General features: G+C 44.9%; 1 protein-coding gene across 2 annotated transcripts in view; it reads right to left on the reverse strand.

The window, feature by feature from the left end:
• The window catches only part of LOC109867807 (DENN domain-containing protein 5B-like), a 56,162-nt gene extending 35,275 nt beyond the window's left edge, over positions 1-20,887 (reverse strand). For both annotated transcript variants that reach the window (XM_020457117.2, XM_031801670.1), the window contains exons 1-4: positions 20,518-20,887; positions 5,513-5,622; positions 3,642-4,335; positions 3,325-3,512 (exon numbers count right to left, since the gene is read on the reverse strand). In XM_020457117.2, coding sequence (XP_020312706.2) covers positions 3,325-3,512; positions 3,642-4,335; positions 5,513-5,622; positions 20,518-20,629 — 1,104 coding nt within the window. In that variant the 5' untranslated portion in view covers positions 20,630-20,887. The remainder of the gene's footprint in view (positions 1-3,324; positions 3,513-3,641; positions 4,336-5,512; positions 5,623-20,517) is intronic.
• Positions 20,888-21,103: the final 216 nt, after the last annotated feature.

Raw genomic sequence — 21,103 nt, forward strand, 5'->3', positions numbered from 1 at the left:
ATAAACCACGCCCTCGCCTTCCCCCTCCACTTCTCATTGCAACATAAACCACGCCCTCGCCGTCCCCCTCCACTTCTCATTGCAACATAAACCACGCCCTCGCCTTCCCCCTCCACTTCTCATGGCAACATAAACCACGCCCTCGCCTTCCCCCTCCACTTCTCATGGCAACATAAACCACGCCCTCGCCTTCCCCCTCCACTTCTCATGGCAACATAAACCACGCCCTCGCCTTCCCCCTCGGAGTATGTTGACCCAATTTACCATGACAAAATATGTTGACATCCCACTGTACTGTGACACATCAGCTAAATGCCATCAAAAGCTATGTGCTTTTTAAAAAGCCATGACTTTAGATAAGGATACAGATAAAACGCACTTAATCCTGCTGGAAAAAAGGGGTTGTAGACAGATAGATATTTAATACACAGGATAGGGTCGGGATGCGTTCCACAATCTGCTAAGTGTGCATTCTATTGCTGCCTCCTGTGGCCCCCCTACCCTCTCACATACATCCAGAAATAAACTGTGGAATTCTTAAACCTTAATTATTCACGTTGTCTGATATCTTTAGAAATGTGTTGCTTGATGCCTTCCTCCTCCCACCTCTCTCTCTCTACTGATGTCTCCTGCTCCCTCTCTCTGGGCCAGCTCTAGCACTTCAAAGAAAACTCCTAAAACTGTGTCCCAAATGGCACCTTTACACAGGGTTTAGGGTGCCATTTGGGACGCATGCCTAGCGAAATGCTTGTGTGAAACGACGCGATCTTTCGTTGAGGGATGGAGAATTGGATTTGGGGAGAGAAGGGAGAAGCGGAGGAGCTATGTGAATTTCTATGTTCTCCAACACCAGAGAGCTCGGGGGGGTTATAATGCAACTATAATAGGATGGATTAGTGCAGGCACTGCAAGAATGCAGCAAATGTTACAAAGCTCTTTTCACTGCCTGTTACATTGCGTAATGGAATGCCTGTTATTAGAAACGCTACAGTGAAACGGTGCATTGTGTTCGAATGCTTGTTGGAATGTTTTTTCCAAGGTCAGTGAATGCCTGCTAGAATGCCAGTCAGAAGGTGTATCAAAATGCCCAGTAGAATGCTACAGAGAACTAATCTGAACAAAAATATAAACGCTAAAATGTCGGTCCCATGTTTCATGAGCTGCAATAAAAGATCCCAGAAATGTTCCATATGCACAATAAAGCTTATTTCTCAAAAATGTTGTGCACAAATTTGTTTACATCCCTGTTTAGTGAGCATTTCTCCATCCGCCTGACAGGTGTGGCATATCAAGAAGATGATTAAACAGCAGGATCATTACACAGGTGCACCTTGTGCCGGGGACAACTCTAAAATGTGCAGTTTTCACGTAACACAATGCCACAGATGTCTAAAGTCTTGAGGGAGAGTGCAATTGGCATGCTGACAGCAAGGATGTCCACCAGAGCTGTTGCCAGATAATTTAATGTTAATTTCTCTACCATAAGCCACCTCCAGCATCGTTTTAGAGAATTTGGCAGTACGTCCAACCACCCTCACAACCGCAGACCACGTGTATGGCATTGTGTGGGCATGCGGTTTGCTGATGTCATCGTTGTGAACAGAGTGCCCCATGGTGGAGGTGGGGTTATGGTATGGGCAGGTAAAAGCTACGGACAACGAAGACAATTGCATTTTCTTGATGGCAATTTGAATGCACAGAGATGCCATGTCGATATCCTGAGGCCTGTTGTCGTGCCGTTCATCCGCCGCCATCCCCTCATGTTTCAGCATGATAATGCACGGCCCCCGTGTCGCAAGGATCTGTACACAATCCAGCAACTTGGCACAGCCATTTGAAGAGGAGTGGGTCAACGTTCCACAGGCCACAATCAACAGCATGATCAACTCTATGCGAAGGAGACGTGTCGCGCTGCATGAGGAAAATGGTTGTCACACTAGATACTGACTGGTTTTCTGATTTACGTCCCTACCTTTTTTGTATTAATTTAAAAAAAAAAGTTTTATAAAGGTATCTGTGACCAACAGATGCATATCTGTATTCCCAGTCATGTGAAATCCATATCTGTATTCCCAGTCATGTGAAATCCATATCTGTATTCCCAGTCATGTGAAATCCATATCTGTATTCCCAGTCATGTGAAATCCATATCTGTATTCCCAGTCATGTGAAATCCATATCTGTATTCCCAGTCATGTGAAATCCATATCTGTATTCCCAGTCATGTGAAATCCATATCTGTATTCCCAGTCATGTGAAATCCATATCTGTATTCCCAGTCATGTGAAATCCATAGATCAGGGCCTACTGAATTCATTTCAATTGACTGATTTCCATATATGAACTGTAACTCAGTAAAATCTTTGGAATAGTTGCATGTTGTGTTTATCTTTTTGTTCAGTATAGAATGCTTCAAAGTCTATGGTATAGCCAGTTGGTTTGGCCAGTTGAATTGTAATTGAAGAGTGGATTTAAAACTAACTAGGTGTGTGGACTCAGCAACCTCCCATTCTTATTAAAGAAATATGAACTTTGGACTACATGAGAACATCGTTTGTCCTCCTGCTCCTCCCAGGTCAACTTCAAACCATTTAAAAATGGTTGCTCCCTCTTGGTCAGGTCGTATTTAAAGAAGAAATGTGTTCTCAATAAAAGACTGGTTAAATAAAGGCATTTTGAGGGTAATAAAAAAAAAAAAAATTAAGCCACCGTTGCCTACAGTTCCAAACACAAAGTACTAAGAAGGCACATACACAGATAGGGCCTGTGCAGAGCACATGCCCCTTTTCCCTTCCAGTCTCCAAAGTGCCCTTTTGGGTGGTGGTATAATTTCCCCCAAAATGATATGTTTTGTTCAGAACCCACTGCCTGCAAGTCGTGGTCATGTTCGCCACCCCTCATCCCGTGTCCGTTGGCATGTTGATCTGCCCCGTATGGAGCTCTCGACACGCCCCGTGGCGCAGTTTCTCCGCTCCCAGTCTGCCCTGTACTGAGGTTGCCCGGTATCCAAACATGCTCGAGAGATGCGGTCACCGGTTAAGTGTGTGTGTAGCTACCTAGTTTAAATATCAACAGTACTGCCACAGCGGTGTAACATTTGAACAACACGGCCTACATCATTGTCAGAATTAGGTCTGGTAGGCGGATACGCGCAGCAGAGAGACAGACACAGAGGTCAATCCAGTCAAAGAAATAGAGCGAGCTGACTAGCGGGTTTACATCAACATCAATGATCAGCTGATAGCCCACCCCTTTTCTCCGGTGTAAATCATCTCTTTAGGAGGCACTGTAACTAGCTTGCTTACAATTAAGTACATTCAATACCTCATGGGACAGATCCAAAGTGGAGCATTGGGAGCAATCCTTCCGTTGGATGCCAATCAAGAAGGGCACGGGGGCATCCAGGAGATGGTGCAGGGGCACGGGCAAGATGGGCAGGTAGACGTGCTGCCACTGGAATGGAAACAGTAGGTTGGTGATGCCCTCTGCCACCGTCATCAACCGCTGGTAGTCTGGAGACAGAGAGACGCATGATGGGAAATGAACAAGTGCACACTTTTGGGTTACATTTGAAAAATGATCGAAACACAACCTAGGCAGGTGATCTTTCAGAAAATGCTGCCTGATCTTTTGGTGCTTACCCTGTGAGTAGAGCAGGACCTGGGTCTCCAGCAGCACAGAGGTGAGCAGCCTCACCATGTTCTCCACCCCCAGCAGGGAGAAGGCCTCTCCCAGTGGGTAGTCCCCGAGCGGGAGCTCCTCTGGGCCGGGCTGCTGGCACACGATAGGCCCCTGGACCCCGTGGAACTGGAGCGAACGACCGGGCGGCGGCACGGGCACCTCGTACAGGATGTTGTGGATGTAGCTCTCCAAAGGCAGTGGCGGGGCCGCTTGCGATGTCACCGTCTGGTGCAACTGGGACAGGAAGTGGTGGGCGGCGTGCAGGAAGGGGAGGGGCGTGAGGAGGCAGAGGGCCTTGGAGGCATACAGGGTGTCCCGGGCCGGCTGGAAGGAGCCCGCCGCGCAGCCCAAACAAGCCGACAGGGAGTCGGCATCCAACTCATCCAGGCTGCTCACCAGAGAGTCCATGCTGGATGTGGAGGGCGAGGAGGCGGAGGAAGATGACGAAGAGGAGGTGGAGTAGTGCTCCACATGGTGCATCTGATGAAGGGTCTGCATCGCCGTGGTGATCTGGGCACTTGTCACTGCTTCGTAGTACGTGTGCACGAAGCCATAGGAGCGCGTGCCGTCGTCCTGGGCGACCGTGAAGGAGTGGAAGTGGTGCTCGCGGCCGTCCGCCTGACTACGGAACGACAGGCCGTGCGGCATGCAGAGCTGGGGATGAGAGAGAGAGAGAGAGAGAGAGAGAGAGAGATGAAGGAGGAAGATGGAGAATGAGAGATGAAGAAAGGAGAGAGAGGGTGAGGAGAGAGATATGAAGGGAGGAAGAGAGACATGGGAAGAGGAAGGAGGTGAGGTGGGGAGAAAAAGAGCGAGAGAGAGGAGTGAGAGGATGGTGAATGGAATAGAGGTGGGAGAGATGTCGAAGGAAGAGCGAGTTGGGATGTTTTAGAGGACATAGCAGAGGAAAAAGAAAATAAAGGGGCGAGAGAGAGAGTGATAGGAGAGGAAGACGAGGTAGGGGAAGGTACAGAAAGAGTTGGCAAACAATCTCAACTGCCTTCAATAGCCTGCTCTTAAATCAAACGCAAGTGATTATGGACAGGGATTAGAGGGGTCAAATCATTCTGAAGAGCTTTCATTCTGACAAACAACATTAAAGACTAGTGGTCAAAAGGGTCCTTATTTGTGGAAAGAACCAGAGTGTGGCTCCATGAAAAGGCTCTCTATCTGCTACAAAGTACCTCAGTGTCTGTAGGGAGACTGCTCACAACAACTTTGAACTTTTCACCAAAAACAACTCAAGTTTTTTTTTATTGGTTCATCTATGTTAGTAGATTGTGTTGAGTTCCTGCCCTAACGCTTTTATCATCCAGACTTGTAGATACAAGAGTGTGCCATGAAAATAAACACTTAAAAACGGAAAATATTCTCTCATTCGCATGAAAGATAAATGCATTATGGTACCGGAGAACAAAATAAAGACGTGATGGCATTTAAGGCTCTTGCCAAACAATCAGACATTTGCCCAACCACTTTCAAATGGTTCAATTAACGCTAGTTAGCATTGCGCTAACGCTAGTTAGCCACTTCCTTCAAAACTGCACGCAGAGACATAAAAATGGTCTCCACCAGTTCATCTGCCTCTGGGGAAGGAGATGAACTATCCCAATAGTGCACAATAGTGCACAAACAACAAATGGAAAGTCCTCTATTCTGTGTAAAATATGTGCACAACAGAAGCTATACTTTCTTGTAATGAATGCATGAAATGAGGCCATTTTCAAAACAACCATCTTTCCATAAAGGGCTAAAACAGCCAAAATGACATAAAAGACAGACTTAACCTTTTGCTAAGTTCTCTAAATGTATCCTAGCCCCACTGTCTTACCATGTTGACTGCATCTCTGTTGAAGGGACTCCTGTCTGTGCTCTCAGGGTAGTGGGCCAGAACCTTGGACTTGAAGGACCTCCGTAGAGGGCTCTGCTCAAAGCTCTCACCTAGGAAAGAGAGAAAGGGGTTGAAAACGAGTGGCGGGGAAGAGAGAGAGAGAGAGGGTAGAGACAGACAGATGGAGAGAACAAGTATGTCAGCATTGCAATACTGGCACAGACAAATTCAGAGGGACAAGTGACCTTCATTCCCCGCACTGAATTCTTAATAAGGGGACAGGGCGGAGAGCAACAGTGCGGTTACCAGACAGGGTTTTATATAACTGAGACAGCAAAGCTTTTGGCCCATCATCTGATATCAGCTAAAAACTCTGTGTGTATTGAATACCTTTAATGAGCCAGAGGTGAGATGGTAGAGGGGTGAGACCAGAGATGGAAATTAAGTTAACCCGCTAGTAGAAAATGTAGAGAGATGAGACAGAGTTGGGCAACAGCAGAGAGAAGAGATAGTTGAGGGGTGAGATATCAGTGAGACAGTAGAGGTGAGAGAGAAGTGATACAATAGATTTGTGACATTACTGAGACAGTAGAGCGGTAAGGCAGTAGAGACGTGAGACCGTTAGTGAGACAACAGAGAAGTGAGACAATAGGGGTGGTTCTGCAGTGACGGGGGGAAGCCCTGCCAAGTCCAGACTTATATAACGACCAACCCTGAGGTGCCTTCAAAGCAGCTACAGTGCCCACATCCCCTCACACTGCACCATCGCCAGAAAGTCAGATAGAGGAGGAGAGAGAACAGGGGGACAGGTAGGGTTGTCCCAGTCATACTCTGAAGTATCATGGCAAGGAGACAAAACATTAAGCTGACTTTCTGTTGTCACCCAGAGTCACATTTGTTTATTTTTTTAAAGCTATATCACACAGTATTTCACATAGAGCTGGTTTGTAAAAGACCATAAAGTTCAGTCTGCTTCATGAAAATCCAGTATTGTCATGGTATTGCAATATTGGTATCGTGACAACCCTAGGGGATAGGAGGGTTGATTTGGAGAGGGAGATAAGTGAGGAAGATGAGGGGGGATTTGATTCAAGATGTTGTAGAAGCAGGAGCAATGCACAGAACGCATCCCAACGCTCTGCAGGGTGAACCTGACTGTTTACAGTACGCGGATACAAGCTGAAACTGGGTCTTGATAGCAAAGAGGATCTTTGGTTTGGCTGTCATAGTTTCAGCAAAGTGAAAGTGTTTTTTTGTTTGTGTAGCAGACTATCAAATGAAAAAAACGTACTACATTTTCTGACACACGTATGTATGTATGGTATGTGTACATGCACTGAAGGGAAGGAGAGAATTCAGTGACACACACTTCCTCTGACCTTGATGTATAACCTTGTCTGCCTGATGCATCTCCTGCCTCTCTCACTGTCCCCTGTGTCAACTGCCTGCTCCAATTACACACAGATAGCTGTGTGTGTGTGTGTGTGTGTGTGTGTGTGTGTGTGTGTGTGTGTGTGTGTGTGTGTGTGTGTGTGTGTGTGTGATGCAAGCCACTGGTGTGTACCAGCGTTGTGCTCCATCCAGGATTTTGGAATTGACTCCCATTCAACTCATGAGTTGAAATTACAATTGGCCACATCCCACATCATGTAGAATTTGAGTGACAGGAAGTCGAATTTAATTCAGTGCAATTCAAAAAAATTCCGCTCAGTCATAGAACCTGAGGTTTCATTGAAATTCTTTTAACCTTTGTGCTTAGAATAGCCAATTATATGTCCACCGACCATAATATTTGTGGTTTTCTCTTTGAAGGCTTTTAGGGTCAACTTGAGGGCTAATGCATTCTGGGATTTTCTTTATTTTGATTAATGAATGAATGAATATTAATTAAATATAACAACATGGAATATTTGCATGGAGGTTGTTTTCATTGATCATGCATTAAGAGTTTGTCCTGAAAATCAATTGTTTCAACAATATTTTACATGCATTTTTACATGTACAATATGTATATCTGTATAGACTAGACCTAATATTATTATTATTATTATTATTATTATTAATATTGGAATATTTGCATGGAGGTTGTTTTCATTGATCATGCATTAAGAGTTTGTCCTGAAAATCAATTGTTTCAACAATATTTTACATGCATTTTTACATGTACAATATGTATATCTGTATAGACTAGACCTAATATAGAAGAGTCATTTACATTTGATTGAATTTGACTGAATTCAATTCCCTTTCATTCAAATTCTAATTGCAATTCTGCATCCTGTTTACTACTTCAATTCAAATTCAATTGGAATTAATGAGGCATTCTCTATTCAATTCAGAATTGAGCACAACCCTGGTATGTACACTCAAACTACCTCATTTTTGAAGGAACACCATCTTTCCCTAGAGTGCATCACTCTTCCCATTACTACCCTGCCTGGGATGTGGATGCGCACATGCACACATGTGTGACGCCATTTCCGGTCACAACTTGCAGACTTGTTTACGTGTTGCTGTGCGTTTTGTTGTCAACCTTACTTTGCTACCTGACAACTTTACGGTTTTTACTTTTTAATTACCGTTTATATTTTGGGTTTTTCCCCTCAACTTTTTTTCATTCAACTTTTTCACTCCGGACGCTTTATCTGGACATGGTTCGTCAGGACCTCCAACAGCCGAAGCTAAGTAGTAACATTAACATAATGCCTTCTAATTGCAGTCGCTATACTCATAATATACAGGAGAACGATCGTCTTACAGCGAGGATAGCTGTGCTGCAAGCCCAGCTTCAGAAGCAATCGTTAGGCAAGGGTAATTTCAGTGTAGGAAAGGATGAAACAGCTTCTGTGGCACCAGTAAGTACAAATAATAACGTTAGTATAAATCCCCTCGCATGGTCCCCTCAGCCGGACAACTTTCTCATGGCTTCTGGAGGCAATGTCCCCTCAGCCGGACAACTTTCTCATGGTTTCTGGAGGGAAATGCTGTAGTTATGCTCAACCAGTGTCGCTCATTCAGCCGACAGAAACTTTCAACCGGTTTTCCCCATTAAGCAGCGAGTCGGAGTCAGAGGCCAAGCCTTCTCTGGTCTCTACTCCTCCCGTTACGGGGTCTGAGACGCCGAAGCCTCCCACCATTAGTTCTGACAAATTGAAAACCCTCGTCATTGGCGACTCCATTACCCGCAGTATTAGACTTAAAACGATTCATCCTGCCATCACTGTTTACCAGGGGGCAGGGCTACCGACGTTAAGGCTAATCTGAAGATATTGCTGGCTAAAGCTAAAACTGGTGAGTGTAGAGAGTATAGAGATATTGTTATCCATGTCGGCACCAACGATGTTAGGATGAAACAGTCAGAGGTCACCAAGTGCAACATAGCTTCAGCGTGTAAATCAGCTAGAAATATGTGTCGGCATCGAGTAATTGTCTCTGGACCCCTCCCAGTTAGGGGGAGTGATGAGCTCTACAGCAGAGTCTCACAACTCAATCGCTGGTTGAAAACTGTTTTCTGCCCCTCCCAAAAGATAGAATTTGTAGATAATTGGCCCTCTTTCTGGGACTCACCCACAAACAGGACCAAGCCTGGCCTGCTGAGGAGTGACGGACTCCATCCTAGCTGGAGGGATGCTCTCATCTTATCTACCAACATAGACAGGGCTCTAACTCCTCTAGCTCCACAATGAAATCGGGTGCATGCCAGGCAGCAGGCTGTTAGTCTGCCACTAGCACAGTCAGTGTAGTCAGCTCAGCTATCCCCATTGAGACCGTGTCTGTGCCTCGACCTGGGTTGGGCAAAACTAAACATGGCGGTGTTCGCCTTAGCAATCTCACTAGGATAAAGACCTCCTCCATTCCTGCCATTATTGAAAGAGATCGTGATATCTCACATCTCAAAATAGGGCTACTTAATGTTAGATCCCTCACTTCAAAGGCAGTTACAGTCAATGAACTAATCACTGATCACTGGCCTGACTGAAACATGGCTGAAGCCTGATGAATTTACTGTGTTAATTGAGGCCTTACCTCCTGGTTACACTAGTGACCATATCCCCCGTGCATCCCGCAAAGGCAGAGGTGTTGCTAACATTTACGATAGCAAATTTCAATTGACAAAAAAAAAAGACGTTTTCATCTTTTGAGCTTCTAGTCATGAAATCTACGCAGCCGACTCAATCACTTTCTATAGCTACTGTTTACAGGCCTCCTGGGCCATATACAGCGTTCCTCATTGAGTTCCTTGAATTCCTATCGGACCTTGTAGTCATAGCAGATAATATTCACATTTTTGTTTACTTTAATATTCACATGGGAAAAGTCCACAGACCTACTCCAAAAGGCTTTCGGCGCCATCATCGACTCAGTGGGTTTTGTCCAACATGTCTCTGGACCTACTCACTGTCACAGTCATACTCTGGACCTAGTTTTGTCCCATGGAATAAATGTTGTGGATCTTAATGTTTTTCCTCATAATCCTGGACAATCGGACCACCATTTTATTACGTTTGCAATTGCAACAAATAATCTGCTCAGACCCCAACCAAGGATCATCAAAAATCGTGCTATAAATTCACAGACAACACAAAGATTCCTTGATACCCTTCCAGACTCCCTCTGCCTACCCAAGGACGTTAGAGGACAAAAATCAGTTAACCACCAAACTGAGGAACTCAGTTTAACCTTGCGCAATACCCTAGATGCAGTTGCACCCTAACTAAAAAGCAGCATTCCCAAGTGAGGATGGCTTTCACTTCAGCAGTAATAAATTCATGTACTTCTTTGAGGAAAAGATCATGATTATTAGAAAGCAAATTACGGACTCCTCTTTAAATCTGCGTATTCCTTCAAAGCTCAGTTGTCCTGAGTCTGCACAACTCTGCCAGGACCTAGGATCAAGAGAGACACTGAAGTGTTTTAGTACTATATCTCTTGACACAATGATAAAAATAATCATGGCCTCTAAACCTTCAAGCTGCATATTGGACCCTAGTTCAACTAAACTACTGAAAGAGCTGCTTCCTGTGCGTGGCCCTCCTATGTTGAACATAATAAACGGCTCTCTATCCACCAGATATGTACCAAACTCACTAAAAGTGGCAGTAATAAAGCCTCTCTTGAAAAAGCCAAACCTTGACCCAGAAAATATAAAAACTATCGGCCTATATCGAATTGAAAAAAATAAATAATAATAAGCTGTTGCGCAGCAACTCACTGCCTTCCTGAAGACGAACAATGTATACGAAATGCTTCAGTCTGGTTTTAGACGCCATCATAGCACTGAGACTGCACTTGTGAAGGTGGTAAATTACCTTTTAATGGCATCAGACCGAGGCTCTGCATCTGTCCTCGTGCTCCTAGACCTTAGTGCTGCTTTTGATACCATCGATCCCCACATTCTTTTGGAGAGATTGGAAACCCTAATTGGTCTACACGGACAAGTTCTGGCCTGGTTTAGATCTTATCTGTCGGAAAGATATCAGTTTGTCTCTGTGAATGATTTGTCCTCTGACAAATCAACTGTAAATTTCGGTGTTCCTCAAGGTTCCGTTTTAGGACCACTATTGTTTTCACTAAATATTTGACCTCTTGGGGATGTCATTCGAAAACATAATGTTAACTTTCACTGCTATGCGGATGACACACAGCTGTACATTTCAATGAAACATGGTGAAGCCCCAAAATTGCCCTCGCTAGAAGCCTGTGTTTCAGACATAAGGAAGTGGATGGCTGCAAACTTTCTACTTATAAATTCGGACAAAAGAGAGATGCTTGTTCTAGGTCCCAAGAAACAAAGATATCTTCTGTTGAATCTGACAATTAATCTTAATGGTTGTACAGTCGTCTCAAATAAAACTGTGAAGGACCTCGGCGTTACTCTGGAACCTGATCTCTCTTTTGACGAACATATCAAGACTGTTTCAAGGACAGCTTTTTTCCATCTACGTAACATTGCAAAAATCAGAAACGTTCTGTCCAAAAATGATTCAGAAAAATTAATCCATGCTTTTGTTACTTCTAGGTTAGACTACTGCAATGCTCTACTTTCCGGCTACCCGGATAAAGCACTAAATAAACTTCAGTTAGTGCTAAATACGGCTGCTACAATCCTGACTAGAACCAAAAACTTTGATCATATTACTCCATGGCTAGCCTTTTCCTACACTGGCTTCCTGTCAAGGCAAGGGCTGATTTCAAGGTTTTACTGCTAATCTACAAAGCATTACATGGGCTTGCTCCTACATATCTCTCTGATTTGGTCCTGCCGTACATACCTACATGTACGCTATGGTCACAAGATGCAGGCCTCCTAATTATCCCTAGAATTTCTAAGCAAACAGCTGGAGGCAGGGCTTTCTCCTATAGAGCTCCATTTTTATGGAATGGTCTGCCTAACAATGTGAGAGACGCAAACTCGGTCTCAACCTTTAAGTCTTTACTGAAGACTCATCTCTTCAGTGGGTCATATGATTGAGTGTAGTCTGGCCCAGGAGTGTGAAGGTGAATGGAAAGGCTCTGGAGCAACGAACAGACCTTGCTGTCTCTGCCTGGCCGGTTCCCCTCTTTCCACTGGGATTCTCTGCCTCTAACCCTATTACAGGGTCTGAGTCACTGGCTTACTGGTGCTCTTGCATGCCGTCCCTAGGAAGGGTGCGTCACTTGAGTGGGTTGAGTCACTGATGTGATCTTCCTGTCTGGGTTGGCGCTCCCCCTTGGGTTGTGCCGTGGCGGAGATCTTTGTGGGCTATACTCGGCCTTGTCTCAGGATGGTAAGTTGGTGGTTGAAGATATCCCTCTAATGGTGTGGGGGCTGTGCTTTGGCAAAGTGGGTGGGGTTATATCCTTCCTGTTTGGCCCTGTCTGGGTGTATCATCGGATGGGGAAACAGTGTCTCCTGACCCCTCCTGTCTCAGCCTCCAGTATTTATGCTGCAGTAGTTTATGTGTCGGTGGGCTAGGTTCAGTTTGTTATATCTGGAGTACTTCTCCTGTCTTATCTGGTGTCCTCTTTCTCTCTCTCAGAGGACCTGAGCCCTAGGACCATGCCTCAGGACTACCTGGCATGATGACTCATTGCTGTTCCCAGTCCACCTGGCCATGCTGCTGCTCCAGTTTCAACTGTTCTGCCTGGGGCTATGGAATCCTGACCTGTTCACCGGACGTGCTACCTGTCCCAAACCTTCTGTTTTCAACTCTCTAGAGACAGCAGGAGTGGTAGAGATACTCTTAATGATCGGCTATGAAAAGCCAACTGACATTTACTCCTGAGGTGCAGACTTGCTGCACCCTCGACAAATACTGTGATTATTATTATTTGACCATGCTGGTCATTTATGAACATTTGAACATCTTGGCCATGTTCTGTTATAATCTCCACCCGGCACAGCCAGAAGAGGACTGGCCACTCCTCATAGCCTGGTTCCTCTCTAGGTTTCTTCCTAGGTTTTGGCCTTTCTAGGGAGTTTTTCCTAGCCACCGTGCTTCTATACCTGCATTGCTTGCTGTTTGGGGTTTTAGGCTGGGTTTCTGTACAAGATACAAGATAGTAACTACTAACAATTGGATACCACGAAATTGGGGAGAAATGTTTTAAATTTTAAATAATTAATTAAAACAACGCGTCTTACAATCTAACGCATATCCACCCAGATTATATTATTCTACCTACTTCTCCGATGACGTATGGAAAGCCGACAACAGAAAGGATGCTGCAGACAAGAATTTATGTAGGCTGGTGGATGGGTAGTAGGAAAGCGGTTGGTGGGTGGGTAGTATGAAAGCAGGCTGGTGGGTGGGTAGTATGAATGCAGGCTGGTGGGTGGGTAGTATGTATGCAGGCTGGTGGGTGGTTAGTATGTATGCAGGCTGGTGGGTGGGTAGTATGAATGCAGGCTGGTGGGTGGTTAGTATGAATGCAGGCTGGTGGGTGGGTAGTATGAATGCAGGCTGGTGGGTGGTTAGTATGAATGCAGGCTGGTGGGTGGGTAGTATGAATGCAGGCTGGTGGGTGGGTAGTATGTATGCAGGCTGGTGGGTGGTTAGTATGTATGCAGGCTGGTGGGTGGGTAGTATGAATGCAGGCTGGTGGGTGGGTAGTATGAATGCAGGCTGGTGGGTGGGTAGTATGAAAGCAGGCTGGTGGGTGGGTAGTATGAATGCAGGCTGGTGGGTGGGTAGTATGAATGCAGGCTGGGTCCTATTCACTAAAATATCCTGATCGTTCTTATATCTCTCAGATATAGGACAGACACTTCAGAACAAACTTCCTTCAGATTTGTTTGAGGGGGGACTGTTGTTCCATGTAATGAATATGTTATTGGGCTAATAGCAGTAAGGCCAAATCATTTTTATATATATATATATATATATATATATATACACTTCAAGGGGTCTTAACATTCCAAATCAAATAGCAAAATGATCCTTGGTATGACCTTAAAACAATTCCATATAGCTTAGTATCTCGGCCCCAGTTATGTACTGGGCTGTCCGCACCATCCTTTGCAGAGCTGTGCGGTCAAGGGCGGTGCAATTGCCAAACCAAGCGGTGATGCAGCCAGTCACATGCCAAATCTTTTCAGCCTCCTGCGGGAGAAACCCTCATTTACGTTTTGCTATGGTGTGCACTATTGAAAACGACCCGGTTGGGTAGGAGCCATTGTACGAATGCGATGTTATGAGAACAGGGCAGCCAATGTTGGATATCGGTGTGATAAGGAAGTGAATCAGAGCGTCATCCATTCTGGTCCTCTATTTGTATTTTAATCAAGGGACACGCAGAGATCAAATCAAAATCTAATTGTATTTGTCACACGTGCCGCATACAACAAGTATAGACCTTACTGTGAAATGCCTACTTACAAGCCCTTAACCAACAGTGTAGCTCAAGAGATGTGACAAACACTAAGACCACACTGTGACGCGTTATCTACCAAGCCTTGATCTTCCTCAGGGCAACAAAAAAAGAAGAGCCTTGAGCCGTCGAGAAGAGAGGGACGTCTGGCTGCCATGGTCACCATTTCCGCCTGCATTAAGTTTGCCGGGGCCTTGGAGAGGGAGTCAGTCGCTACGTTTCATTAGCTGACCCAGATAGGTAGGTTCACACACACACACGCACGCACGCGCATGCATGCACGCACGCGCACACAGCCATGAGGCAACATCAAACATCTGTGCGAAATCCACAGGAGGCTGGTGAGGGGAAGATGGCTCCAGAGCCCATCCTACCCAATTAAGGTGCGGCAAGCCACCTGTGATCAAATCTCTATTCACTCCGTGCCTGGGAATGGGTTTCACTGCTCATGTCCATTCACTGAACCTGTTCTTTGAAGGTCTCACGGGGACGCATTTTAAACATAACCACTTGAAATGAACAGTCCACTGGTGAATGAATGGTACACTGTTGTTTTTGAGCTGTTTAGTGTCAGAGATTGAGGTCAAATATTAGGAAGTTGCTGACCACATTAAAGACAAAAGGTAGAGAGAGAGAGAGAGAGAGAGAGAGAGAGAGAGAGAGAGAGAGAGAGAGAGAATCGTAGGAGATGAAAGGGTTCAAGAGACAGAAAGAGAAGAGGGATAGGGAGATATGGAAGCAGAGGGGGAAGAAGAGGGAGCTAACAGGAGGGATGGTGAAGCAGGGAGGGGGAGGGGAGGGTGGCTTGTTTTTGTTCTGCGGATGAAAGATTAAAAATGGGGCCTCGGTTAGGCTGTGCGACTATCATAATCATCATTGCCCTAGCTAGACATCTCCCACACAGCACTGTGAAATCAGCTCAGCTCACTCCAGAGACAACCACAACAGATCTGTTGGCCATGTTAAAACACTACGAAAATACATTTATCCTACTTTATCCTACCAATTCTGCCATGACGGATCAGTGATTAGTCAGAGGAAGGAAGGAGGAACAGTAGAAAGAATTAAGACGGCAATTCCTTCACATTGGAACGGGCCTTTAGTCTCACGGTTCCACTCCAGGGACTGAAACGTCTCCGAGACACTGCTGCAAATCTCAACGTCACAGGATCCCTCTTCAAGCATGGCTAGATTTCTCAAGGGGAGTTCAGTCAGTCACATCAGTTCTCAGGACAGGAAGAGGACGACGCCATTTTTATGCCACATATAACCCTTTCGCTGTCGAACCTGAGTCTGGTTCAGTAGGCCCACTTACGGAAGGAAAACAATCCAAATGGGGAGGCACTACCAGACCTTGTCCAATAAGAAACTCTTGACTTGGTTTACTGTTGCGAAACATTTCAAAACATGTTGCTATGGGGTGCCCTAATGAACATTGCTGATTGGATCTGGTTTTCATTGGTCTATAGTGTTGGTGATGTTAAATAAGATTACAAATGCATACAATTTCATTGGATGCTAGTAGGCATTCTGTAAAAATCACCCAATTTTCCCATACAGTAGATACGCAGACGAACAGAGGTGTGATCCGAAACCTAAAAGACAAAGAGGCCTATGATAAAGCAGCTGACATTTCACGGCTGATAGATATTTAAATGTGTGATTAACAGTCGTACGCAGCGCCCCATCCTTCAAAACGGACAGATTGAGACAGGGATGACTGACTATATAAAGAGCGATGTAATTTCATCTTCGCCCAACTCAATTGCCCCACCACATTCAATTCATCACACCCTCGGATGGGCAAGAGGAGAAGGAGGGAGACGGAGGTGGGCAGACCGATAAAAAGACAGAATGACAACGGGCTTTCATTCAAGGAGCAGACACTCCGTCTCAATTATAAGAATCTCCAAGTGGTCTTCGTCTCCTGAATAAATGTAGTGGTTTGCTGAACTATGCTTGCTGAAATCATATGCACCACTGTTTCCACACTGGAGAACTTGCATGAAGGCTTTAGCTCAGAGGGATAACGCATTCACGGGAATGGACGACTCGGATTTGATCATTGATTGGTTACAGAAGAAACCAAGAGCTCATGTGAGGTCAAAACCGACTGTACAAGCATAACCACCAGCTTTTCAATGTGACTGAATATAGCCTAATAGGAGTCCAATAGGTCTTTTTACAGTACAGCCAACAGGAGCCATCCTTGTCTTCCTTCACACAAACTAATCACAGGCTGCGTTCATGCTTCCTTTAAGCAAGGTTGTAGTAGGCTCTAAAAATCTAAACTTCCCTTGACACCTGTTCAATGTCGATTCTTAAAAAAGCATTTTCCAATCCAGCGTTGGATCACACGTTCCAAACCGGATGACAGTTCGGCGTCCCTGAACAGCCCACTGTGGGGGTTCCCTCTCCGACACTAATGTCCTTCCGTGTGACAGTCAGCCGGCCGGGAGCAGCCGGCAGATGAAACCACGACGATCCGGCATTCCAGCCGGGAACGTCATGTGACATTTGATTAGGGCTGCAGAAACACAAGGGGCATCTATTGAGAGGTCAACAAGAGCAGATTGTCTCTCTGCAGTCACTCTCCAATTACACAAACGACATCTCTCAAAAAACACATTCACCATCGACAGACACACACACCCCTCAAAGGAACACACATTTGTTCACCGACACAAACATACCTCTCAGAAAACACCATCCAGACAGACACACACACACACACACACACACACACAGACGAGGATGGCCTGCTGTTACATAAGCAGATTGGTGAAGGCCAGATTGCAGAACCCTGTCCCACCCAGCAGGGAACAGAACCCTGTCCCACCCAGCAGGGAGCAGAACCCTGTCCCACCCAGCAGGGAACAGAACCATGTCCCACCCAGCAGGGAACAGAACCCTGTCACACCCAGCAGGGAACAGAACCCTGTCCCATCTAGCAGGGAGCGAACCCTGTCCAACCCAGCAGGGAGCAGAACCATGTCCCACCCAGCAGAGAACCTGCTATCACTACTGTCCTTACTTGGAAACGCTACACCAAGACACACACACCCGCTCCTACCTTGAAAAAACACGAGCATGCATTAATTAAAGAATATATATAATCTAGAACACATGCATGCCCACACATCCATTTATCGAAACACACAAACACACACTATAACTAATAACAGTAATACTGAGTTCTGTCCTTTCCTTTCCCTGCATGGTCTGGATAACGTGATCCTCAGTGAGTAGGGGGGCTGTTGTGAATGTGAAGGGGGGTAAGGATGTTTTTTTTCCATTTTCATAGCCTGAGACAAAGCACTAGTCTAGCTAGGCTGCATGACGACAGTCACAGAGGGATAAATGTGTCCGGTTACCACCCCGCAATGTTCCCTGTGGACGAATTCTACATTCTACAGAGGATATTCTGCCTTTGATACTCCCTCCCCTGTCGTTCTCCCCCAACTCCACATGGAAAACAGAATACAGGGTGTGACTATGTGTGTGTGTTTTCTGTGATTTAACAATGACAGAGAGGCAGTGGGGAGAGGTTCAAATTGTTTTATTCTAAATAGAACCCACACACGGACACATGCATATGTGCACTCGCCCGCACGCACGCACACATACTTCCTTGCCTCCTCCTCACCAGGGACTTATTATGGAGAATCCAATATACAAGAGCCTGCAATATACCATTTACACACCATAGGCCAGGGACTCTCTGGAAGTGGCCACTCCCCCTCGGGTTTCAGGCAAGACAGCATCACCGTGGCTGACTGTCGCGGTTGCCGTGGCAACGTGAAGCACGCCATCCACTGCATCCGAGTGACCTGACCAGGAAAGGCTCTGGCCCCAAGGTAGGCTACGACAACCACAACGGAGTTGGCTACAGAACAAACAGGCCGTGTTCACTACAGGGCACGAAACAGTAGGCCCTTTTAAGAAAGGCTTGTTTTTTTGTGTCGTGTTGCACAACATTTTGTAAACAGTTTGTGCCATAATCAATGAACAAGACCCACCACACCCATTACAGCGGAGGATAGGACAGGGAGATGGTTGTCTGTGATAAAACAGGACTCATCAGTGGAGGAGATTATCCCTGGAGAACCGCCATGCACCACCTTTGACCTCACAAGGAGGTCTATTCTCGGCAGACGAGATACCACACACACCTGACAGTGCCATGTCTAATTTGGTACCAAGCACAGTCCAGCAAGACGGCTTTTGTTAATCTGGTTGAGTGTGCATCCACCCTGTTCCAGCTACAGATGAGTGCAGATCAGAATAAACATGTCCAAGATGTTAATTCACTTGTTTGTCCCTGTGTGTGGGCTACTCTGCTGCAGCATCAACAAGAGTGATTGGGAGTGGAATAATATACATGGTTGGGATCTGCCTTCCTCCGCTAATAAACATTTCACCTAAATAAAGTGACTTTGTGTCTTTTATAGCGATGTAAACGGCACTACACAAGTTGAAAAGAAGTCAAGAATTGATGGACGTCATTGTTTTTGCAACTGAACTATTTCTGGGTCGAAAATATTTATCATCAGAGGAACTACATGGAATATTGTATCGTGCGGTCCCACCCTCTCAGGCCTCAGAGCCTATTTGAGTATTTGTATATTTATTTATTATATTTATATAGTATTTGGTATTTGAGTTTTCAAATGACTGAAGTAATGGGAATATATGTTATTAATTATTTTTTGTAGTTTGTCTAATGTTCATTTTCCCTACCCTGTAACGCAAATACTTTTTTTGTGAGTTTTTTCACCACCGTTCGGTTGGTGGCGGCAATACACCTTTTTGAGCGTAGTTCGCCATAAAACCACAGCGAAGAAGTAACTGTGGGTTGGCTGGGTCAGTGCTAACCTTAACCCTTACCTCTACCATGACTGTGATAAACTATGGGTGTATTCATTACGTCTGGCAACGGAAACCATTTAAGAACCAAATGGAAGCAAACTGTCATTTAGACAATGACTAACCCAGTTAGCGCTAGTTTATGCTAGCTAGCAACTTCACTAGCAGTAAATGCTAGCCAGCTAGCTAGTTAGCATAAGCTGCTAGGAGTGCTAGCTAGCAACCTTACTGCCAGATCGTCTGAGGTAAAATACATTAACAAAATAACGCAACTTGGTTGCAGTTGTAAATGTTTCCACTAGTCACTGATAGCTTTACAGTTAATGTTAGCCTTTTAGCTATTTTACACAGCATTTTATGTCATATAGCTAGATAGCTAGCTATGTTTTAAGTGAGCTTTTCAGTTGGCATCTCTCCCCGAGTTTTCAGTCACAGGTGGGGACTGGATTAGGTCTGAGCAGTGCAGAAGGTGGGCTCATGAGTTGTGCTCCAATTTTCCTGGGGATAGCTTTATTTGTGACCAATGTACAAATTAGAATCGTGCAGTTGCAGAGGATAAGCGAGTTGCCACATCAATTTTACACTGGGTTAATTAGTTAAGTTATTGTTATTAAAATGTTATATTCCAATGTTATTTAATGTTATTAGTTATATTCCATTCCAAATCATCTTTTTTTAATGAATTAAAGACAACTATTGAAAACCTTTTGCTCCAGAATGTCATTTAAATTTAAATTGATTTAAAGACACTTCTGTGAAACCCTATGCCCTAATCTTCTACCGGGGTTACCCGGGTACTTTAAAAAACACCCCTTTTCTAAAAAACATTTCATAAAATAACAAAATAAACTGTAGCCATTTGTTTTCCTTTATAGTTTATTAATCTAAGCATGACCTTCGTCCACATACCAATTTTCTTCCAAACATTGCTTTTTTGTGTCAGCAATTAGACATTCTTCTTAGAATACCCCGTAGTACCCAACTAGGGGCTTCATATGCACTCAGCGGTGACTGTGACAACAATAAACACCGCTCCCAGTCTCATCTGTTTTCCCGACGTTGTCTCACGCCACGGAACATCACTTCTCACATGACACTGGACTTGCTGCCAGACACAAATAAAAACCTCTCGAACAGTCACCACAGTCACTTTGATAAATAAATTGATCAATCAATCAATTGAAGATCTCTCGGGTTTTCGCCTTTAATTGCGTAAGCTAATTCTTAAGTTTAGATACATTTTTTATTCTATTAATTAGGCAAATATCAATCAACAACATAATATTTACCTGCTAATTCTTCGGGTTCTAGACCAGTCTCCGTGTCCAATCCACACACCACGAAGTAGTGGGCGAAGCGGCACGAAGCCGACCCTGTGCCCGAAGTAACCCCGCTCATCATCGGTTTAGATATGCTACTCGGTTAGTCTCTATTTCATACTCTGGACATCCATCCTGTAGCCTATACGCAGGGCAAATTATGACACGCTGTAGTCTAGACAGTGGGCTAATTTCCGTTTGAATCAAACGAACACCTTGTATTATTTTCGGGATGAAATTGTCCTTTCTGTATGTTCTCCGTCCACGGTCGGCAGTCAGCCTAGTGTCAGCCCGAAATGACTGTGTTGTGTAGGAGGCAGCCTACCTCATTGTGTGTGTGTGTGTGTGTGTGTGTGAGAGAGAGACAGAGAGAGAGAGAGATAGAGAGTAAATCTCATAAAATGTTCTCATCAGGTTTATTCAGATTCACATTTAAGCTGGCCAGATGATGACTAATGTTTGATGTGATCTAATTATGACAATGAAGCTAATTAAAATCCCATACAATTAAAATAGGTAATTGTACTGTGCAAAAACAGGAGCACAGTCATCGTCA

This window comes from Oncorhynchus kisutch, linkage group LG22 (assembly GCF_002021735.2).
Source record: "Oncorhynchus kisutch isolate 150728-3 linkage group LG22, Okis_V2, whole genome shotgun sequence".
Taxonomy (NCBI): Eukaryota; Metazoa; Chordata; class Actinopteri; order Salmoniformes; family Salmonidae; genus Oncorhynchus; species Oncorhynchus kisutch.